Below are 20,712 nucleotides of genomic sequence, written 5' to 3'. Positions count from 1 at the left end.
ACCTCCGGTTCTTCACATATTCAAATATCTTCTCTGCTTTCTGTCTTTCAGTTTAGTCTTCTGGAAAAGCAAGATAAAGGGTAAAGAAGATGAGAAAAGAACAATTGCAGTTGCTCATGTAAAGAGATGAGAGATGGATATGACATGTTGCATTAAGATATGACCCTGCAGGCAGCAATGATTTAGATAGAAATTGGCTTCTGGTGACGAATGCCATGTGCTGTTCTCTTTTCTGTGTTTCCTCTAGCTTATTTTAATGTATCTGATGAGAAACAGTAACAACTCAGCAGAGACTGATAGCAGAAAAGAATGGTTGCATCAATTCTGTTGTTTGGGTGAGGTTAATTAATGGAGAAGCAGCACTGCAGCAGCTTATTCTTTATCCACTTTAAGCAGAAAGCATGGCAACAAATTTTCAGGAGTGGAGTTAGAAAATAATTTGATGTTACAGACTGATATAGAGAATAAGCATTTTATTCGAAACAACCCTGAAAGAATCCAAGGAACTGGTTATCTAATGCATGCATGATTGAGCTTCAAAGCTTGATCATTTGACTAATATAAATAATCAGGCCATTAATTAATTTCTAACGTAGGATTAGTCGTTCAGAATAGATTTCTTGCTTCTGTCAGTAGATTACAAACCCAGCTCAAGCAATATAAAAACTGTTGCTGAATAATGTAAGTGAAAGTTTGCAAGCAGGAAAGGATACAGAAATCCTTCCTTAAACCTTGTGTTAATTATTTTATTGGCACATACTTAGAATCTAACAAATCCTTGAACAAACCAGAAAAAAAAATTGATCTCTTTGGGTGGACCAGAGAGATTCTTGATGCTGATCAAGACAACATAAACCAAAACTAATGATTATTTAAAATGCAGCTTGTTAAAATGGCCTGTTCGGGCCCATCTCGAGTCATGTTTACCAATCTTAATGAAGCCCTTCAGCTCAACACCATTGTCGCTTGGTCATGGCTCAGCCAAATAATGTATCTGTCTAATGCAACCTCTAGATTGGTCAACTGACCATCTAAAATATCATATTTAACAAACATTACATGAATCACTCCACTAGCAAAGGTGGATATCAAAGATGAAAGTAAATAAATAAGCTGAATTTATATTTTAGAACATAACCTTTCATTGTAAGTTAGACATCCAAGCCCAACAATTGGCTTGGACCATATTAGAACAGAGTACAGGAGTGCGGTAGTCTGAAATGATAACCAACTACACCATGGTGATAACGAATACACAGGAACTTGAATATGCAATACAATGGGCACAAGTGCCAAATGCATCTCACCAATTGGAACACAGTTTTTATTAATCCAGGACAATAAAGGTATAACATTTGAAATAGCATCAATCAAAACTTGCTACTAAGATAAAACTACCCAAATGAATTACTTTCTTTCTGCTTTATAAATGAATTTAACAATTGTTTACAATGAACATCCATAAAAGGATGAGAAGACATACAACTTGGTGAACCAGGTAATTTTGCCTGGAGTGGCAGGGGAGACGACAGATACCCTCATTGTGATTTATTCTGGGATCTCATTGCTTGGGCTCAATTTTCCTGGCATTGCAAATCTGCTGAAAGAAAGTCGGATTGCGAGAACATTAGCACCAGAAATGAATCGGTAAATTGCAATATGACTGAAAATCTTTAGCTGTTGGTTCCATTAGTATGCAGAACCCACACATGGCAGCAGAACTCATGATCCTGACAGGGGATTAAGTCTTTTATTGAGGTCATATGACAAAATGAATAAGAAACATTTCCCCAAGAGAGAGCGGCAATATCTAGTCGGTGGATGAAATAAGCACTGCAATATTTCAACATTTTTAGTAGGTTGTTAGGGTCGTTTACGTTCATCTCTCCATTATTCTCAAGCTAGTACACGCTTTGAGTAGCTTCCAAGTATACCTTTGTCGCCCAGAAACTAGTGAAAATTTTAAAGCCTCAGATTTCAGCAACACAATCCTGTTGACAGATTTCCAAAATTTAGTTACCACACAGCAGAAAAATATGATTAAGGAAAATAAGATGTCCCATGAAAGATAAATATAATGAAAATGAAGCCTTACAATCAAATCTTGCCCAAGATTTTTCATCTGCAGAAGATGCACGCCTATGGTTATCTTTTGGGATGTCTAAAGACTGCTGAACTCTCTGAGATAGATCTACTCCAGCAGCTGTAAGAGTTTTGACTTAACATAACAGAAAATAATAGATGACCAGCAGCAAGAAAATTAAGAGATGCAGGATGAGCTTCATGGAGTATGATCATACAATCAAAGGACGCCCAGTGAGTCGTGGAAGGTGATTTAGAGGCCTTGTCCCTAGTGTGTCCCACTTCTAGTATTCCAAAGATATCAGTTGCTAAGTCAGCTGAAGCTGTAGTCTTCTTTTCTACCCTTTGTGAAGAAGTCCAAGGAGGTAAGAGAGCAGGCACCTTGGTATTTGAACTCTGGAAGGTACCAACAATTTCAACAAACAGAACATTCAAACTTTCAAGTGCAACTCAAAGGGAAGTTCCAAGTCTTCGAGTATAACCCAACAACTTCACCTGATGGGGTTTTGAGGGAGTTATTCCTGCGCTAGCTACCAGTAGTGTTTGCTGAGAGGGTAACTCAACCGCAGGAGAGGTTTTACCAGCCTTTTCTGATCCACCATTGCCATATCTACCATTGGAGATAACAATAGGAGTTTTATTTTGCACTCCTCCTGGTCTTGAGGATGGTGGTGGTGTTTTTTTTGATACCCACCTCTTTTCTTCATATCTGTTGATGAACGAGCATAGATGAAGATAAGACATAAATCTTGCTTAAAACTTTCTGGACACATGACAGACACGAAATGATCTGTTAAAGAGTGTTGAAAACCATACTTTGCACGAATGAAGCCTTCGATTGATCCAATTCTGTCATAACGGGGAGGCAGTCCTGCTTCCCAATAGCTGTTGGACTTCTCGTTACCCATAGCTACAAGAAAGCTACACTATTCAAGATTTGATTGTATCAAGTTATTTTACATAGTGAAATTACTGGGGAAAAAGATACAGGCACCAGCTTACATTGCATGAAAGCAACCTGCTCTGGGAGCCATGTATCTAATGTAGCAGACCGAACCTAATCAGCACGAAAATAATTCATTGCTCAGATTCATCAATGAAGAAACTATCAAATCAATGCAGCGATGTGGGTAAAAATCTCATTCATGAAACCAGTAAATCAATTAAGAGAACTTTTATCTTCTAAGAATCAAGATACCGTTGCAGCCATATTGAAAACTAGTGAGCGAATCATAACCAAAGGATTAGACAAATAGTACCTTTGATATGTGCACTCCTAGGCTACGATGTATTCCTGAACATTGTATGCAAATAAAGATCCCAAGATTCACACTTGCCCATCTTGGCCCCCTGCAGAAAAAAGATTGCATAGTGAACAACCACTTAAGAGCAAACCTCAAGTAATATATGTCACCTAAACTTTGTAACTAAGAGAATATGAGAAAGCTTTATATTGCCAGTGAGGTGTAAAAAGTCAATATAAAATGACATACTTGCTTTTGCAATCTGCACATTCCCGGTTCTCAGGCAGCTTAAGAAGACCCTCCAGTATCTGACACAAATTAAAAAACTAACCATGATACCAGACTTGAGCAGCCAAAGATTTACAATCGCATAAACAATAAAGTAAAAAGTTTAGCCCAAATAAACTTATACTTGCAGAGATAAGTTGATTATGAATCTGCATAGCAGAGTTGTTCAAATGAATGTAACTTGGAGATTTATAACCCTATCACATATTCCCATTAGGTACAAGATTGTTGCACTTCCAAAAAAAACTAAAAAAGACGAAGGAAGCATATCAAAAATATATTTTTCTGGATTAGCTGATTGAGCGCTTACATGCAATGTGTCATATAGGTGTAACTTACCAAGTAACGAGGAGAAGAAACCAAATTTTTTATTTTTTTTCATTTCTAAGACTTACTCCTAAATTTGACCCATTTGTAGAAAACTTACCCTCTTGGTTGATAGGAGACGCCTAAATTTGACCCATTTTTAGAAAACTTACCCTCTTGGTTGATAGGAGACGCCTGGTACATTTTGTACACTTGACCAACTTCTGTTGCAGGGAATTCACAGTGCAGCACATAGTTGATGCGAGATTTCTGTTTGCTCTGGTAGCATGTCCATGCTCCTCCTCAGGAAAGAAGGAAACTTACGCCGATTGAAACAAGTTCTATTCTCTCTTTTGGTTAACTTTTAATAGTATCCGAACAAGTAGTGAAGCACTAGTTCAATAGAAAAACTGTTTTGAGTAATAACTAATAAGAGCACGTTTTTAATTTTCTACAAAATCACTCTTGGAAGGACAATGCAAAACTTGTTGTCGAATACAAGGAGTTGCTGCATGAGCTGTTACGCATATGCAGTAACAGACACATAATATGATAACACATGGAAGCAAATAGCTAAGATTTATACTAGCCTAATTTCAACAAAATCGTTAATAACTAACTGAAATCAGGTTAGAGTATTAATTCAGACTAAAGATCTAATCAAGCTGAACAGTTTCTAAGCAATAAACATGCTTATGCAAGAAACAGGAAAAACTAATCTCTGACTGATTTGACAACCAGGAATTTATTACAAATGCTTGTGATTGATGAAACCGCTATTATAACAGCCATTTTGATTCTCTTTCTATGTAATGAATGGGATAAAATCTTTTCCGCAATCAATGAGAACTTATCTGACTACATTTATATAATTTTGAAAAATTAAATGGTAACCACCGGACGAACAGCCATACCTTTGTGTGCTTAGCATTGAGCTCCTTAGTAACAGACGCCTTCTCGTTCATGCTTGCCTTCTTTGCTTTGTGCAAGATATGTATATTTCTCGCGAGGATAAGGAAATGCTACAACACGTCAATAACAAGAGCAGCAGCTGCAATCCGTCTTCCTTTCTTCTTCTTCTTCTTGCGTTTCAATGGAGAAGAGGGGTGGAAAGAGAAAGGAAGAGAGCAGAAATAGGAGAAGCTTGGGCGAGGGAACGAGAGAGAAATCAAATCCGTGAAAGTCGCGCTACAATCCCGCGCAAACCAACCAACTGACGCTCGCCTTTACGAACGCTTTCTCGACCTTCCAAATCAACCAAACAAATCATCCAGGCCTACGTGGATCCGCTTAGATTAATTCATGTTTTTATGCCAAATAAAAAAATCGTTTTAATTTTTAATAAACAAAAAAAATAAATTTCTAAATCAAATAAACTTTATTTTAAAGCTATTATTATCACATGATATAGTAAAAATAATTAAAAATATATATTATCAAATTTAATTGGGGAATATAAATCCCTTAATTTAAAGTCTTTTTTATCTAAAAACAGTTTAACCTCAAGGGAAGATGCAATCTTATTTAATTGACTTAATTAATTTAATCCGGAACACTTGAGTTATATGGGGCCCATTAATTGCATCCGTGTCACAAGAAAAAATAATCACAAAACTTCTCTAAGATGACGAGGGATCAATTTGTAATTACTGACATATAAGGAGGCTGGGTGAAATTTCGAAATGTTTCAGCCGGTAAGTACAATTAAATAATTAAACTCCACGGAAGAAACCATCAATACTGAGTCATTTCTATGTGTATAATACGATCAAAGAAGGATGGCAAGTTGATGCAAACTTGTGGCTACACAATCTACTCGCCTTCAAGCTTGTAGGGTAGGTAGTGAATGTTGGCACGAGTTCCTCCTCTGGAAAATCATCAGAGCAGAAATACGATCCAAGAGGAAATCCGGTTGTAATTCTATGTATAAATAAGAGTGTTATAAATGTATACAAAATGAAATATACGAAAAAAGAAAGATTTCTCCGGTGAAAGCTTACAATGAATGTCTAAGCTTACCATCATCGGAAGGTAATCAGTGTTTGTTATTGTGCTGTTTGTGCTTGCAGTAAGAAGTCAGGTTCTTGGTGGATCATCAGTGGTCGTAGTCTTCAATTACTGATGTGATTTTTCAGAATCCAATCGACCTACTGTGGATGAAAGGTCTGACCCATTACTACATCTCAATCCAACTGTATCCGGCCTGCTTCCTAATCCCCCTATCTTTCATCATGTTCTTCACTAGTTCCACTTCTCCCCATTGACCTTGTTCAGAAAGAACGTTCTTGACCAAAATATAGGCAGCATCATTCTCTGGGTCCAACTGAAGTAAATTTTTGGCAGCCAATAATGCTAAGTCTCCATTCCCGTGAACCTTACAACCACTGAGTAATGACCTCCAAACGGCTGGCCAAGATTCAAAAGGCATTTGTTTGATTGCATGTTTTGCTTCCTCAAGAAATCCATTCCGTGCAAGCAAATCAATGAAGCATCCAAAATTTTCCTTTGATGGGTCCATCCCATGAATGGAGCTTATTGAATCAAATATTCTTCTCCCTTCATCAACAAGACCCAGATGACTACAAGCTGAAATAACTGAAACGAATGTTGCATGGGTTGGCTTTAAATTGTAGAGCTTCATCTTTTTGAATAATTCAACAATCTCCAAGAACAGACCATGTTGTGCACAAGCTGTGATCATTGTATTATAGAGGATTGGATCCGTATTGTTGGACAGCTTATTGAAAGCCATTCTTGAACTAGCAATATCTCCACATTTTGCATAAGTATCTATGACAGAGCTTGCCACACATACTTGATCTTCATATCCCATTTTAATTACAAATGAATGGATGCATTTGCTAAGGCCAAAATCAGTGAGACTTGAACAAGCATTTAGAACACTGCCCAAAATAAATTCATCAGGTTTCTCACCACCTTCTATTAGACAGTAGAGAAATAGAAGTGCTTCATAATTGTGTCCTTGCTGCGAAAATGCCGATATCATGGAACTCCAGGATACAACATCTACACCATTTATGTTGTGGAAAATCTCGAGAAGATCAGCAATCTTTCCAAACGTTGCATATGCATTGATCAATGAGCTGCTCACAAAGCAGTTTGAATCAAAACCAGATTTAATTACACTAACATGGATTTGTCTAGTGGTTTCTGCATGTTCAGCCTTACAGCAAGCTCCTAAAATGCTCGAGTAAGTAAACCCATTTGCATCAACTCCAGATTCTTTTAAATGACGGAAGAACTTAAGTGCATACAAGCTACAGTTATTCAAGTTATACCCACAAAGCATCTCGTTCCAAGATACCACGGGTCTAATCGGGAGACTTTCAAATATGTATCTTGCATACTCCATCTCACCACAACCAGAGAACATACTAACGAGTGAATTTGCAACAACTATATTGATGGTTAATCCAAGAAGGTAAGCAAGGCAATATAACTGGTTTCCAACAGAAAGACTGCATACAGCACCACACATTCTAAGCAATACTGAGAAAGTAACCTGGTTTGGCCTCATGCCTGTTAATAACATGTCAGAGAATACCCCAACAGCTTCTCCCAAGTCTTCGTCTTGAGCGAACCCGGTAATAACAGTATTCCAAGTTACAATATCTCTTTGTTTTAATTTATCAAATATATCCGAAGCACTGTTTTTTTTACCAGCCTTGAAGTACATATTCATGAGAGCATTCATCACTGAAGGTACGGAGTCCATCTCACTTTGGATAATCAAACCATGAACCTGCCGACCAAATTTCAGATCCCTAGTATCGGAGGATCCCTTCAGAGCGGTGACAAACGTGAATTGATCAAATAATAACCCTTGCCAATGCATTTTACGTACAAGTCTGATTGCCTCATGGCTATAACCATTATCGACATAGCCCCCAATCATAGCATTCCAACAAGCAGGATCAGGATCAGACAAACACTCAAACACATGCTCAGCTGTCCCCACTTCCCCAAATTTTGCGTACATGTGTAGCAGTGAGCTAGCCACAAAGAAATTCACATGAATTCCAATCTTGTAAGAAGTACAATGAAGGCAAGAACCAAGTTCAAAAGCCTCCAGCTTCGAACACGCCTGTAAGACACTACCAAAAGTGAACTCATTTGGTCGAAACCCAGATGCTACCATCTTCACATAAATCTCTAACCCCATTTCATATTCCCCATTTTGAATCGCACCCGAGATGACCGAAGTCCATGTGACAAGGTTTCTCTTAGGCATTTCACCGAAGAGCTTGATCGTATCCACCAGAAGCTCACTTCTTGAGTACATAACCAGCAGATTATTTTGAGAAAATGTATCATTGTCGAATCCAAGCTTGACTACCTGGGCATGGATTTGAGTCCCCAAAAAGTGCGAGTTTTCTCTCGAGGAGAGAGTGAGGGCAGCTGCAAGGGCAGACTGAGCTTGATCACTTCCTCTGGACCGGTTGAAGAACGAAAGAAAGGTCTCTACGGCGATAGATTTTGCTCCACGGAGATGATGGAGAGGGCTTCTCAGACGCATTCAAAGACAAACAAAGGATCCCTGCGTTTGGTAAACTAGGAAGTGGAAAGCCACAAAATATGGCAGCGGCGATAACAATATCAAAGGTTGATAAAGATAATAGAGACATTCATCACAACGAGTCGTTGTAGTATAGTGGTGAGTATTCCCGCCTGTCACGCGGGTGACCCGGGTTCGATCCCCGGCAACGGCGTTCATTATATTTTTTTTCGTTTCTACCACATTCTAAGATTCAATTTGTTAAAATAGTATTGTTTATCACATCGAGTCGTTGTAGTATAGTGGTAAGTATTCCCGCCTGTCACGCGGGTGACCCGGGTTCGATCCCCGGCAACGGCGTTTATTAAAATTTTTTTCGTTTCTACCTCCTTCCAAATTCAATAGTCTAATTAGTGAACACTTTCTCAACTGCCAACACAGATTTGAATGCAATAATTTTATACGCGGGAAAATTAAAAATTCCAATCTGTCGGTTCCACCATGTCCTTAAAATGTAATATAATCGAGAAAATATTTGCAGACATTCTCTCCTGGATCGCCTCTGTTTCTTCTGAATCTGTCTCTCTATGTTATCGGCATTTTACAATCGATCCCACCCCAGACTGTATCCAATCATGGTTCTCTGTAGTGATTGCTTCCCTGCCTCCGATTTCTAGCTGTCAATCGTTCTCATTTTACCATTCCAAGATCAAGTTGAGATCGCAGTGGCAAGGCGGAAAGTGAATATTTACTCATCTTTCGAATCATTTCAGAAGGATAACTAACTTCTGGTTTTTTAGTTACCTGGAATCCCCTTCCCTCTTCCCGCTTTAGCATGACGACCGTACGTATTTGAAGAGCCGCTTTAAAATCCTAGATTCATATCATTTGTTGTTTTCGGGGAGAGAGGATGATCAACACCCGTCTGCCTCTGTATTCTTGAGGCCTGACATGCGTAGGCGAGTGAAGAATCGTAAGCAAACGAAGCATAAGCATTTTCAGTTGTATCTCATGTATCTTTACTTATTTCTTCAAATCATAGCGGCATGTTGCGCTCCAATCTGTGAAGGAATTCGTGTCTTGACTGAACGTGCAGACTATCTCAAGTTCTCTTTGATCTGGGGTAAGATGTTTTTTATTTCCTTAATAGATTCTTTCCCTTCTCATGCATTATTTACTTCTATCTGCTACTTCTACTACGCTTCAAGTCGTCTGGTTAGGGGTTTCACGGAGAGGTGAAATCCTCAATATTCCTCCATTAATCTCTGGTCTATCAGCCGTTATGGTATTATCTTCAGGAAGGTAGTAGAGATTTTGGTTACTCGGTACTGTAGTTTGTGTTTTTTGGTTAATTCTAACCTGGCATAGAGATGAATGAAATTGCAAACTAGATTCCACCTCCTCTTTTAACTTCTTCTAGATTTCCTCTTCTCTATCTAGTAGATTCTGCGAAGGATGGGACGCCGTCTTTTCGAGATATTTCTGGTCTTTTGGGGAACCCTGCAAGCGAGTAGTAGTGGCTCTTCGCAGATCCCGTTATAGCTCTTAGCGTGTTGGATCTATCAGTCTGCAGTTGTTCATTTCGAACCGTTAAACACACTTTGCAGAAATTCTTGACGTCCGTGTAATTTAGTGACAATCAATTTCGCTATTAGCTGGTTGTCATCTTATAATAAATTAATTAGGTCTTCTTGATCTTAATTCAGCCTATTTATGTATTTTAACAAGCAAACAAGACGTGAGTTTGAATCTATACGATATACTAAAGCAATCAGGATGCGGAAATTCCACTCTTTATTGGTTACCTTTGTATATACTGGTTTCTTCGTCATGGTTATTCATAGGGATTTCGTCAATTATTGCTTTGAATATTTGATAATTTTCTGATTTGCATCTGTTATTATTTGAAAGTCGATACTTCTGTGTTCTAGATGTTAGTAAGTTCGCCTTCAACTTGATGCTTATACTATAGAAATTGCAGCGTTTAGTTTTCTTATTCTGTTATCTGCAGTTTCTAATTCGATTTCTAACTTCTTTTGTTCTCTCAACAGAGAGAAACTAGTGGCATGTCCCATGGATCAAATATAGGGGGCGTTTGGTTTTTAGTCTCTTCACTTGAAGTTTTTGATTTCATTACATTGTTCATTCCAGTGCTCCACATGAAGATTCTTGTTTATCCAGTTCAGAGGATATGCCTGAATGTTTAACATGCTCGCTTTTTCCTTTGGTGGCTCTGGATGTTGGTGATTGGACATTACTTGAATTATCAATGAGTTCATTTGAAAAATCAAAATCAAAATTTCTCCAGAAACTATGGTTTCCTGCAGGGCACTGTTACGAGCTGGATATCTTAGAGGAATTTCTGGAATACTGGAAGGAAGTGGGAAACATTTCTTGATGATACCTAGTTAAAATTTTGCCTAACTGAATTAGCTTATGATTCTCTTTCTTTTGATGCTTCATTTTGTTGAAAGAGATATTGACTTCATTTGGCTTTTGTGACTTAACTCATATCTCATTTTTTTCAGGAGAAACATGATAAATCAGACTAAAATCCTCTGTACATGAGCTAACACTGCAACCCAGAGTCATAAACACAAAGAAGTTCGGATCTTTTGGTTATCCATGCATTTTTCTGATGGGAGCTATCATCAGTAAGGCTGCAAATGGCCTTGGTGTTGTTCTTGGCAATACATTTGTAGCTCCAATTAAATCTATTTTTGGTCGGTCATGTGAGTAAGTACTGACTACCCTACCTCTTTTGTTGATTGCATGTAGCTTAAATTTTACATCGTAACTAGGTATATCTGTTTGAGAGCCATATCTTTTTGTCCCATCCCATTTGACGTGGGCAATATTGTCTAGCATTCTTATGAAAAGAGGAGTTCTATTCCATTTAAGCATTTTACAGAATATTTTCTTTGCATATCTTTCCAGCATGGACTTTATGGGGACTTCAATTTTAGCTTTTGCTTGTTGCACTTGCAGAGGTATCTGTTCAGGAACATGGGACTTATTCTGTTTCATCGAGCACTTGTGTGTCTCCAATCTAGTGAAGCTGTTGATGGTCTGTGTCCTCACATATATAAGTAAGTCATGTTCATTTATTTGTTCTCATGCTCCTTCAATAACCAATTTTCCTGTCTACTTCTTCAAGATCATAGAAGATGATTCTTTTGTTTAAGCTAGTCTCCTAATATATAAAACCTTTTTTCAGCTTTGCTCTTTTTCTACCTCCTCTTCAAGTTGGGAATAATCCAATGCATAGGCAGAAGCTTCTGTAAGATGTCTTGGGCTGCTTGTGAGACCTACTGGCATGCAGTGAGACACATTAGCTGTTTCATCTGGTACAAAATAAAGAATGTGAAGCGTCAGCACCGCGGCCGCCGATTTCGAGATATGGAAGAAGGATCATGGAGTTCCTCAGAGGGGGAGAAGAGCTTTGGAAGCATTAACGTTGTTACAAAGCGAAGATCGATAAGAGAACGAAGAAAGGATCGGATACGCAGGTCTCTATATCCCTTGAGGCAGGCTAACGGGGGCAATAGTTTTAAAAGTACGAGTGGGAGGCACCCTCGAGCTCTGTGGAAGACTAGTGAGGTTTCGGTGCGGGTAAATCGTTCTGGAGGCCGGAGTTCAAGGCAACTTAGACTGAGGCAGGTAAAGAAGAGGAAGAATTTGGCAGGTAAGGTAAGACTGTGAGTCATGACTCAACTGAGTCTGAGGCTCTGAGCATCCAAGACAACTCGAGGGTATTTTGGGTAATATAAGTGTAAGAGTGCTGAAGCGAAACTATTAATATATGAGCGCTCGACCCAGAGCTTCGTCTCGTCCATTTAGGGTTTTCCCTCGCCCAAATGCTCCTCTCTACATGTATTTCTTCTTTTCCGTTAATCTCTCCGGCGTTTTTGTTTTGATTTCACGAAGGTAAAGAGATTTTGGTTGTTTGGGACTGGAGTTTGGCTCTTTGGCTAATTCAGACCTGCCTTAGAGATGAATGCAGATCCCTAAATCGATCCCAACCTCCACCGTAGCTTCTTCTAGATCATCTTTCCTCTATCTAGAAGATTGTGTGGAGATGGGACATTGTATTTCTGAACACTCGTCATCTTTCATCGGCTTTTGATCTAATCTGCGTGCAGGTTGGAGATAACTCGTCGCAGATCGAGTTGTAGTTCTTCATGCGCCGGACAAGGGCGTAAAGTTTGTTCATTTACCTGAGCTCTGAAAACTGAACGAATTGCTGAAAACACTGGTAACTGAAAAGAAGAAGCTCGTCTCCGATTTGTTGACGTCTGAGTATTTTACTGAAAATTTCTCGCAAAAAAAAAAAAAAAAAACAGAGTCTTTAATTTGAATCTACGTATGTATTATACGAATCACTCTGGTTTTGAGGAAACTCAACTTTTTGATTGGTTACTTTGGAAACGAAGATCGGTTTTGATTTGCTTATTTTGAACTTCAGAGCCTCAATGAGCTTACTGTAGCTTCATGTGGCCGACTTCGACATGACCCCGTCTCTTCTCTTGTTCTTTGTGGAACGAATTCAGAAAGAATTCTCTAGTGTATTAGTTCAGTCATGGACTTGCGAGCTTTTCTTGTTCGCGCGCGGGTTTTGAAGCTCTATAGACAAGCCCTCAGGACTGCTCGCCGCGCTCCTGGTCATGCTCGAGGTCCAAGTCTACTTCCTCTGTAACTTCAATTTATAGAGCGTAGCAGGATTGGCTGAAATCTGTGGTTTTCTCTGATGAATAACAAAGACTATTTGCAGATGAACTGAAATGCACGTTAAGGGAGGAGATGGATAAGAATCGGAACTGTAACGATCCCCAGAGAATTCGTTTCTTGGTCAGTGAGGGCTTGCGGAGGTTGAAAGAACTCGAGGAAATGCTAGATATGCAAGGCTGTCGATAATCAGTTTTGAATTTGATGTAACGACTCTCATGTCGGATTTAACACTCTTTCTTTATCAATTCAGTGACTGAAATTCGAAGACAATCAATCAATCTTGAAATCTTTGATCATTTTCACTTTTTTCAATTGACAGCGTGATGCAAAGATCATCCACTAATATAAGAAATTCTTTAAGAACTACCATTTTCATTTGTACTATGGAGTTGCACTAATAAAAGCAGTGGCAGGGGTAGCATGGCCCAACTCGAACCTGCATATATGTTTGACTTAAATACTTCGAAATCAAGGTCTGAATTGAACTAGAACGTAATAATTTTAATTGAGTTCGTTCTCCAACTTATATTTAAAATTTTGTATAAAATATATATCAAATACATTGTATATAAAATTATGTATATATTTTATTTAAAATAAGGCATGACCTCTACATATATAAACCTTATATTAGATTATTTATACACCGCATAAAATTGTTCATAAAAACCCCATAATAGAATGCATAAACTTTATTCAATAATCAAACACAAAAAAATAAATAAAATATCAATATCAAATTTACAATCACCCAAACAAAAACTATAAATCCAATATACATTTATAAACTCCAACTTTTTCTTTTCATGCTAGAAAACAATATGCTAAATCCTCGTTTGCATGAGTAAAATATCCACCTAAGACAAAAATAATAGAATAAAATTTATTATTGTCTGATAAAAAAAATACTCATCTAAACTTATTATGCCAATGTGTCTTATTAAAAAACTTGACTTATAAACAAAAAGTGATTTTTATACACATCTTTCCCTTATTAAAATATGTTGTTAATTGTGCAGGTTTTTCGCTAGTATATGGTCTAGATATGACCCGGGTAGAGGCAAGTCCCTTTCCTCAATGGACTGATGGCTATGATTGAATTGATAGTTTGACAATTAGTTTAACTTTCATATATTTTATCAAAAACTAGGACAAAAGGCATAAAATTTTGCCCAAACCAAATCTTAAATTATATATTTTATTTGCCAATCGGAATAACAATCAGGTACTTGCCAAGCATCGAACAGGTTCAATCCATGATTTGTCAACATGCCAACATCAATTCTTCAAGAGTTTGCACACTGAGAAGAGGACCATCTCATCTTATACTCTTTTCCTTCCCACTTATCTGAAAACTCTCACCCTTTATTTTACTCTTAGGTGTGCCCCCCTCTTTAAAAGTATTTATTTTTTGCTGTAAATTTTAATACTTCTTCTCATTATGAAACGATTATTGAAAACACACATCAAGAGAGAAAATTTAATCAAAATATCATTCAGTATCGTAACTCATTTGGGTCCTCTAGCCTTGTATACACAACACATACCAAGCAGGATCCTGCTTGTTCAACATGTTTAAGCATTTGATAACATCTTAAACTGATGAAAAGAGAATACTATTGACAAATCTTTAAACCAACATTTCATCCTTCTCTAACAAAATTATCATAAAAAGTTAAACAAAACTCATCATTAACATATGCTGTTAAGACTCGGTCTATTTCTGATTTGCTGGATACACTTTGCTCCATGGTCCTTTCCGAGTGTGTTTACAAGGTAAGTGTTTTACCATGTTATTCTATTGTACTTGATCAGAAACAGCTCTGAACTAACTCCTTACATTCAAAAAACAGCTCCTTCGTGCAAGTGTTTGCAGATGATGTAGTCTGAAAATCGGCCCTTATCCACAACTGAATGGTGCGCCAATAAGTCTCATAATTACTCTTTAGCTATAACTCTTTGGGAGCAACTATGAACACATCAGGAATTGAATCATCCATATCTGGTATTCATGTGGCATTACAGAAGCAGTGTTTGAAATGCCCTACTCAAGTTCTGGGAGAAGGATTCCGGAAGATTAAGTCTGTTACAGTATTATTGAGTCCATGGAAAAAATAAAGAATATATTTAAGTGAAAAAAATATCGAGTGGACTATTATGGAAATGACAGATCCGTCAGTCCTTTTCTGGTCAAGCCAATCCAATGAACTTGGAGCCTGGTCAAGCCAACCCAATGAACTTCACTCCCATCAGAATGTGATGCTGGGGTCACACGGTTTTGCTCATACAGTTCCAACATCTGATTGCTAACCTCAGTAATGTTTGGAATTTAATAAACGTCAGTATGCAGCAGAGACTTCCATCAACTTCACTCCCATCAGAATGTGATGGTGGGGTCACACGGTTCTGCTCATACGGTTCCAACTTCTGATTGCAAACCTCTGTAATGTTTGGCATTTAACAAACGTCAGTATGCAGCAGAGACTTCCTTCCAGCCATGTTGGCCAATAGGTATAGGCAAAAAGGAATCTAACATACCTTCCAATTGTCGTGGAGTCACACCGGTCTGCTCATACTGTTCCAACATCTGATTGCTAACCTCTGTAATGTTTGGAATTTAATAAACGTCAGTATGCAGCAGAGACTGCCTTCCAACCATGTTTGCCAAGTATAGGCAAAAAGGAATCTAACATACCTTCCAATTGTCGTGGGTAAACATCAAATTCTTGCCACCAGACCTTCTCACCATCAGATGGAAGCTCCACTATGAGAAATTTGGCAGCAAGGAATATGGCCCCTGCTGCAATATGGTGAGGTTTGAATTGAAGGCAGAGTGTTGTTCGTAGCCTGCATTATACACTTAAAACTTGATAAAGCAAACCAAGAAAGAAAGGCAGAAAAAAGGAATAGTGTAGCACCAAAAATAGCTGGAGAAGCACATTGTCACTTACTGATCATTGACGAAATTCCATGCAACTTGTGCAAAGGAATTCTGAGCAACCTTAAATTTTCTTTAATGCTTCAACAAGCGGTTTGTATGGATGGTGCACTTTAAGATCAATTCCAAGAGTTGCCCGTACAAGTCTTTCACCCAGCAAAATAAGCTCCTTTTGTTGTTCATACACTTCCTGCAAAAGGGGATGCCGAATAAGAGCCTCAGCAGCTCAAGGAAGATTTTAATTGAAATGATCTTGACACTAATCTGAATAAAAGAGAATAAATAGCACAAAATTTCAGGGAAAGTATCAAAATTCTTGAAAGAATTTGAAACTAAAGCAGCATTTATCATAGAAAATCCACTCCTACAAATTGAGCTCCTTAAAAGACAAGAAAAGTGAATTCAGGTTAAGGTAAATACAAGTAAACTTAAGAAATAAAGGAAAAGTAAAAACAAATGCCTCCTGTTTTATTCTCTGCAAGGCAGCAGGATCCTTTCTGTGGATGATCTCATATGAAACAAGAATAACATCCTTAAGAGGGTGAGGTGTTTCTTCAACTTCGCCAGCAAGGAACATGCACACTGTCGCGATGGTCTGCAGTGTAAATGTTGACATAAAACTATTGTCAAGGATCTGGCAAGAAAAAGAAAACACAATTTTTCCACAGAAGAAAACAATCTGACTTAGCTAACCCAACTGAATTTACATAGCAGCTTTTATTTTTTTGAATGTTATAACAGCAGTTGGAAAAATAAATAGCATAATTGACTTAAATGAATTTTTTAACCTGCACCAACTCTCTAATCTAGGCATCTATAAGATGTCATTGCATATTATCATCATGCTGAACCCCACTAAAATGGAAAGTCCCAGCAAAAATACCAAATCATTACATGCATCAACTAACTCTTCTGCAGGTTTCTCTAATAAAGTGCCCAAGTCAACAACTATTTTTATTCCAAAAAGTGGATTAATTTTGTTAGAAAGAAAAAAAGAACACACAGAAAATCTCCCCTGAAAGGAGGCAAACCATAAAATCAGAAAAAGAACAAAGAACAAAGAAAATACAGAGGAACAACAAAAGAGACTCACAAATACGACTAATCCAGGAGGAGATTGTTCACAACAAGGCATTCACCAGAAACCCTTCTCTAGAAAGAGAAATCCAGAACCTAGTTCACATATGAGGTACACATACCCAAGATATAGATGCAAGGGAAAGTTATCCAGAATTTCCATAAGACATGGATCAAAGATCTGATATGAAGAACCTAAGGCAGTGTGGTCTGATGGTATTCTCTTTACAACCAGGAGCGTCAGGTAGCAACTTTGTGCCACCCCCTCTCAAAAAAAAAAAGATCTGATATGAAGTCTCCCTTCATGATTAGAGGATCCAATAACCAGTCCTCCCTCGACAATCAAAAGACCTAAATTTTATTCCAATTTAGAATTTGAGGAGTCTTACCTGTCTATACGCACACTGTGTTTAGATTGTTATGAGGAATAACGAAGTTCAACCCCAAATAAGTTTTGGCATGAATTGAAAGAAAAGGCACTAGAAGTTTCAATTTTCCAAATTCACCATGAAGTTTCTTAGTTTGGACAGTTTCTAATTATCTCATTATCCAGTAAGGTGAAATTTTTTCTGTTAGTAAACCTACTTAATTTAGCATCAACAATGTGTAAGGGCATAGAACTTTGGCCAACACATGTGGCCTTAGCAGTGTCAATTAATGACCAATTTAACTAACCTGTTTTACGAGCTTTAAGCTGGACAAGTTCAAATTATGGTTGGACTTGATTCTTTCGCAATGTGGTTCTATATAAACCCAATTAGACCATGGAGAAGACAGATATTTCCTTAGTTTGAGTTGAGAAAAAGAGTTTTCAAGAATTTCTTCTCATCCTTGAAGAAGCTTTCCATTGTCAGCTTTTCAAGTATTCACAGTTCCAACTATTCATCCAACTAAAACCAAATTGTTGCCGCTGGCTTTTTTTCTTTTGATATAAGGATCCTTTAGGGTTGAATCATCCTCTTGATCCATCCCACCTTTATCTTTTCTCTCACACAAAGCATGCCCTTGCTAAGATATTTTCTTATTTAGTTTTATTTCAACAGCAATCAAGCAATATGACTTGACTGTTTTCTTTTCTTTTCACCTTGCAAACCCTTGTTTGCATTACAACACTAGCAAGACCAGCGTTTCCTCTTGAGTTCCCATCAAATATTAGCTTGACAAGACCAAGAGGAGATAAAATTCAAGCAGTAAGATGCTATGATCAAAGAGGATAGCAACTAGAAATGTTTTACATTTCCCACTGGTGACAGCATCCCTATAAGCATCAAAGTCGTCCATAAGGTTCATCAAGAAAACAAGTGGGTTGTTATAGTAAATCCTAAAGAGCGAGATTTGCATATCATAATAAAAAACAGCTTGTTCAAACTTGACTGGGCATAGAAGTTAAAGGGAAACACTCACCCTTCTATCATTCTTGGCATGAGATTGATGAAGAAAAAACCGATGACAAAATACTATAGCTGTAGCAATTGTTACCTGGGGCCTGCGATTAAAATCAAAGGTCATCATGTTGATGCATAAAGAAGAAATAAAAGAATATGAAGCATTTTAGGAACAATCACACATAAGAGAGCAAAAAATAAATAAAAAATAAAAAATAAAATTAAAATATTTAGAAACAGAAAAATATTAAAATATAAAGAGCACTTTGAATGCAGATCATTTTTTTCTCACGAACATGGCAAAGGTAGACAAAACCATTTTACGATTACTTGGAATAGGACAGTTCTTTATTTTTGTGATCAGTAAACTAGTACCCTTCACAGCGTAACTTTTTACTCCTGTTTACTGATTATTGGGTGTAATATATGTGCCATTTGGAATCAATTTTCTGCAATATAAATTAAAGACCAATGGCTTGAGCTGAGTAACACAACAGCTCCTTCTATTGACATCTTCATATTTTATTTTCCTCCATTCTTCTTCTCTTTTCTCCTCCTTCCTCCCTCCTTCAGATGTGAAGCCTCAAGATGATGAAAACATCACACCCATTACATTCAAAGGACTATAGTAATAATAACAATAAAGGCTTTAAAGAAGGACTACAATAATTGCTAAAAAAAAAAAGTGAGCTCAAGACCAAGTTACAAAACACTAAACACCACATAAAAAAATATATGCACCAAGGTCGCAGCAAATATCATATTACTTCCCATCCATCTGAAGTATGAATCTTAGATGCGAAACTTACACGAAGTATGAAAGACACCACCTGAAACTGACAACAGTCATGGAATGTAAAGGTCAAGCACTAACCAATCCTAACGGAAATTGTCAGCCTTTTTTATTGTTTTAGGTCTCACATCCCGAGATCAGTTAATTCCGTGGCTGATGTTCTGGTCAAGCAGGGAACCTCCTTGCAATCCCTTGTTGTTAGGAGTTAGCTCCCCTGTGTTGGTTTCTATTTGTTCTCTCTCTTAATAATTGCCTTTTATAAAAAGAAAAACCACTAACCAATTCATGCGCACTACGAACCAAAAGGGTAATCCATGCATCCTACAACAGAAAAAGGTAATTAAACTCGACCATAAGAATCCATGCAACTTACAAAAGCGGCATAAAATTCATTGAATCTTCAAAAATAGAATCTCACTAACACCCAAGTGCAAAATGAGAAAGGTCTAGGGTTTAGAAAGGGCGAATGAGGCCCTTTTCTAATTGCTTTTCTAGTGTTTTATGTAAATTCATATCTAACTCGCAACAGTTTTTTTTAAAGACTTCAAACTGATTGTAACACACTATAAGAATCTATGCAACTTACAAAAACTGCATAAAATCCATTGAATCTTCAAAAATAGAATTTCACTAACACCCAAGTGCAAAATGAGAAAAAGTTATAATTGAACAGGAGTTCAACATTCAATTGCAATGTAACTGGAAATCCATTCCCAGATCTGCTAATCACCTAGCGGATGTTCAAGCTAAATTAGGTGTTTCCCTCCAACATCTTGTTGTGGAGGAAGGGCCTTCTTAGCCAGGTATTTTACTCTTTCTTTCTCTTTTAATATATACACCTTTTTTACTCAAAAAAAAAAAAAGGAGTTCAACATGTCCAATAGTAGCATTCCCTCTCCTAATACCCAACTACTGAACATCTCTATTAATTCTATATATCACCGAGCTCACACAACCAAAATAACTAACTTTTAAAAATAACATCTTGACTGAATTAATCAGGTAACTTCCACAGCCATAACCATTTCTAACTATCCTTCAAATAAATACAGAAAAGAGATCAGCATGGAACTTACACTTTAAGTCGCATGCCTAAGTCTGTCAAGAAAGTGCAGTATGATTTGCAAAAGTAAGTCTCCTTCTTCAAATCAATGCCATCTCTTCTAGATGGAGAATTTTCTTCAATATACTTCCTGGAAAAGTATCGACTAGAACCAGATTGGTCATGGACCTCCACCTTGTCATGGAAAACACCAATTGCCTCACAGCCCATCATCCCATGCTGTGAAGTGTCCCCAGATAACATTCCAGCCATGTAAATATTTTAGTCCAAACTAAAACAAATTATCCAAAGG

At 37.5% G+C, this 20,712-nt stretch overlaps 4 protein-coding genes, 2 non-coding genes and 1 pseudogene across 6 annotated transcripts; 4 read left to right on the top strand and 3 right to left on the bottom strand.

Moving 5' to 3' along the window:
- Positions 1-2,659: 2,659 nt before the first annotated feature.
- Positions 2,660-4,885, bottom strand: LOC137943871 (ADP-ribosylation factor GTPase-activating protein AGD5-like). Its single transcript, XM_068789296.1, has 7 exons — positions 4,835-4,885; positions 3,576-3,634; positions 3,342-3,432; positions 3,085-3,139; positions 2,899-2,992; positions 2,729-2,791; positions 2,660-2,672 (listed from the first exon to the last, which is right to left on the bottom strand). The coding sequence occupies exons 1-7, from the start codon at positions 4,883-4,885 to the stop codon at positions 2,660-2,662; spliced, it is 426 nt and encodes a 141-aa protein (XP_068645397.1).
- A 914-nt stretch (positions 4,886-5,799) lies between these two features.
- Positions 5,800-8,457, bottom strand: LOC137943870 (pentatricopeptide repeat-containing protein At3g09040, mitochondrial-like). The gene is made up of 2 exons (XM_068789295.1): positions 5,940-8,457; positions 5,800-5,840 (listed from the first exon to the last, which is right to left on the bottom strand). Exon 1 carries the CDS (start codon positions 8,455-8,457, stop codon positions 6,097-6,099), a length of 2,361 nt encoding a protein of 786 aa, XP_068645396.1. The 3' UTR covers positions 5,800-5,840; positions 5,940-6,096.
- A 121-nt stretch (positions 8,458-8,578) lies between these two features.
- Positions 8,579-8,650, top strand: TRNAD-GUC (transfer RNA aspartic acid (anticodon GUC)). The gene has a single exon. It is a non-coding gene; the product is annotated as a tRNA-Asp (tRNA).
- A 74-nt stretch (positions 8,651-8,724) lies between these two features.
- Positions 8,725-8,796, top strand: TRNAD-GUC (transfer RNA aspartic acid (anticodon GUC)). Its single transcript has one exon. It is a non-coding gene; the product is annotated as a tRNA-Asp (tRNA).
- Positions 8,797-8,966: 170 nt separating this feature from the next.
- LOC137945032 (uncharacterized) lies at positions 8,967-12,159 on the top strand. Its single transcript, XM_068790902.1, has 4 exons — positions 8,967-9,559; positions 10,965-11,172; positions 11,425-11,525; positions 11,654-12,159. Exons 2-4 carry the CDS (start codon positions 11,075-11,077, stop codon positions 12,136-12,138), a joined length of 684 nt encoding a protein of 227 aa, XP_068647003.1. The 5' UTR covers positions 8,967-9,559; positions 10,965-11,074; the 3' UTR covers positions 12,139-12,159.
- A 104-nt stretch (positions 12,160-12,263) lies between these two features.
- Positions 12,264-13,476, top strand: LOC137945028 (uncharacterized). The gene is made up of 2 exons (XM_068790899.1): positions 12,264-13,109; positions 13,208-13,476. The coding sequence occupies exons 1-2, from the start codon at positions 13,016-13,018 to the stop codon at positions 13,348-13,350; spliced, it is 237 nt and encodes a 78-aa protein (XP_068647000.1). The 5' UTR covers positions 12,264-13,015; the 3' UTR covers positions 13,351-13,476.
- Positions 13,477-15,319: 1,843 nt separating this feature from the next.
- On the bottom strand, positions 15,320-20,712 carry LOC137943869 (cyclin-T1-3-like; annotated as a pseudogene).

Source organism: Aristolochia californica, unplaced genomic scaffold, assembly GCF_029961685.1.
Source record: "Aristolochia californica isolate CCGP_79_NKW_82.1479 unplaced genomic scaffold, dmAriCali1.0.hap1 SCAF_11, whole genome shotgun sequence".
Classification (NCBI taxonomy): Eukaryota; Viridiplantae; Streptophyta; class Magnoliopsida; order Piperales; family Aristolochiaceae; genus Aristolochia; species Aristolochia californica.
The sequence above is the reverse complement of the archived record's forward strand: the minus strand, read 5'-3'. Positions and strand labels throughout refer to the sequence as shown.

Coding starts and splice junctions, on each gene's coding strand:
- LOC137945032 (XM_068790902.1), top strand. CDS start 11,075: ATGGGAGCTATCATCAGTAAGGCTGCAAATGGCCTTGGTGTTGTTCTT. Junction 11,173..11,424: donor ATTTTTGGTCGGTCATGTGA/GTAAGTACTGAC, acceptor TTGCACTTGCAG/AGGTATCTGTTCAGGAACAT. Junction 11,526..11,653: donor CTGTGTCCTCACATATATAA/GTAAGTCATGTT, acceptor ACCTTTTTTCAG/CTTTGCTCTTTTTCTACCTC.
- LOC137943871 (XM_068789296.1), bottom strand. CDS start 4,885: ATGAACGAGAAGGCGTCTGTTACTAAGGAGCTCAATGCTAAGCACACA. Junction 3,433..3,575: donor TGTGCAGATTGCAAAAGCAA/GTATGTCATTTT, acceptor TTTTTTCTGCAG/GGGGCCAAGATGGGCAAGTG. Junction 2,792..2,898: donor GAAGGCTTCATTCGTGCAAA/GTATGGTTTTCA, acceptor GTTCATCAACAG/ATATGAAGAAAAGAGGTGGG.
- LOC137943870 (XM_068789295.1), bottom strand. CDS start 8,457: ATGCGTCTGAGAAGCCCTCTCCATCATCTCCGTGGAGCAAAATCTATC.
- LOC137945028 (XM_068790899.1), top strand. CDS start 13,016: ATGGACTTGCGAGCTTTTCTTGTTCGCGCGCGGGTTTTGAAGCTCTAT. Junction 13,110..13,207: donor CGCTCCTGGTCATGCTCGAG/GTCCAAGTCTAC, acceptor GACTATTTGCAG/ATGAACTGAAATGCACGTTA.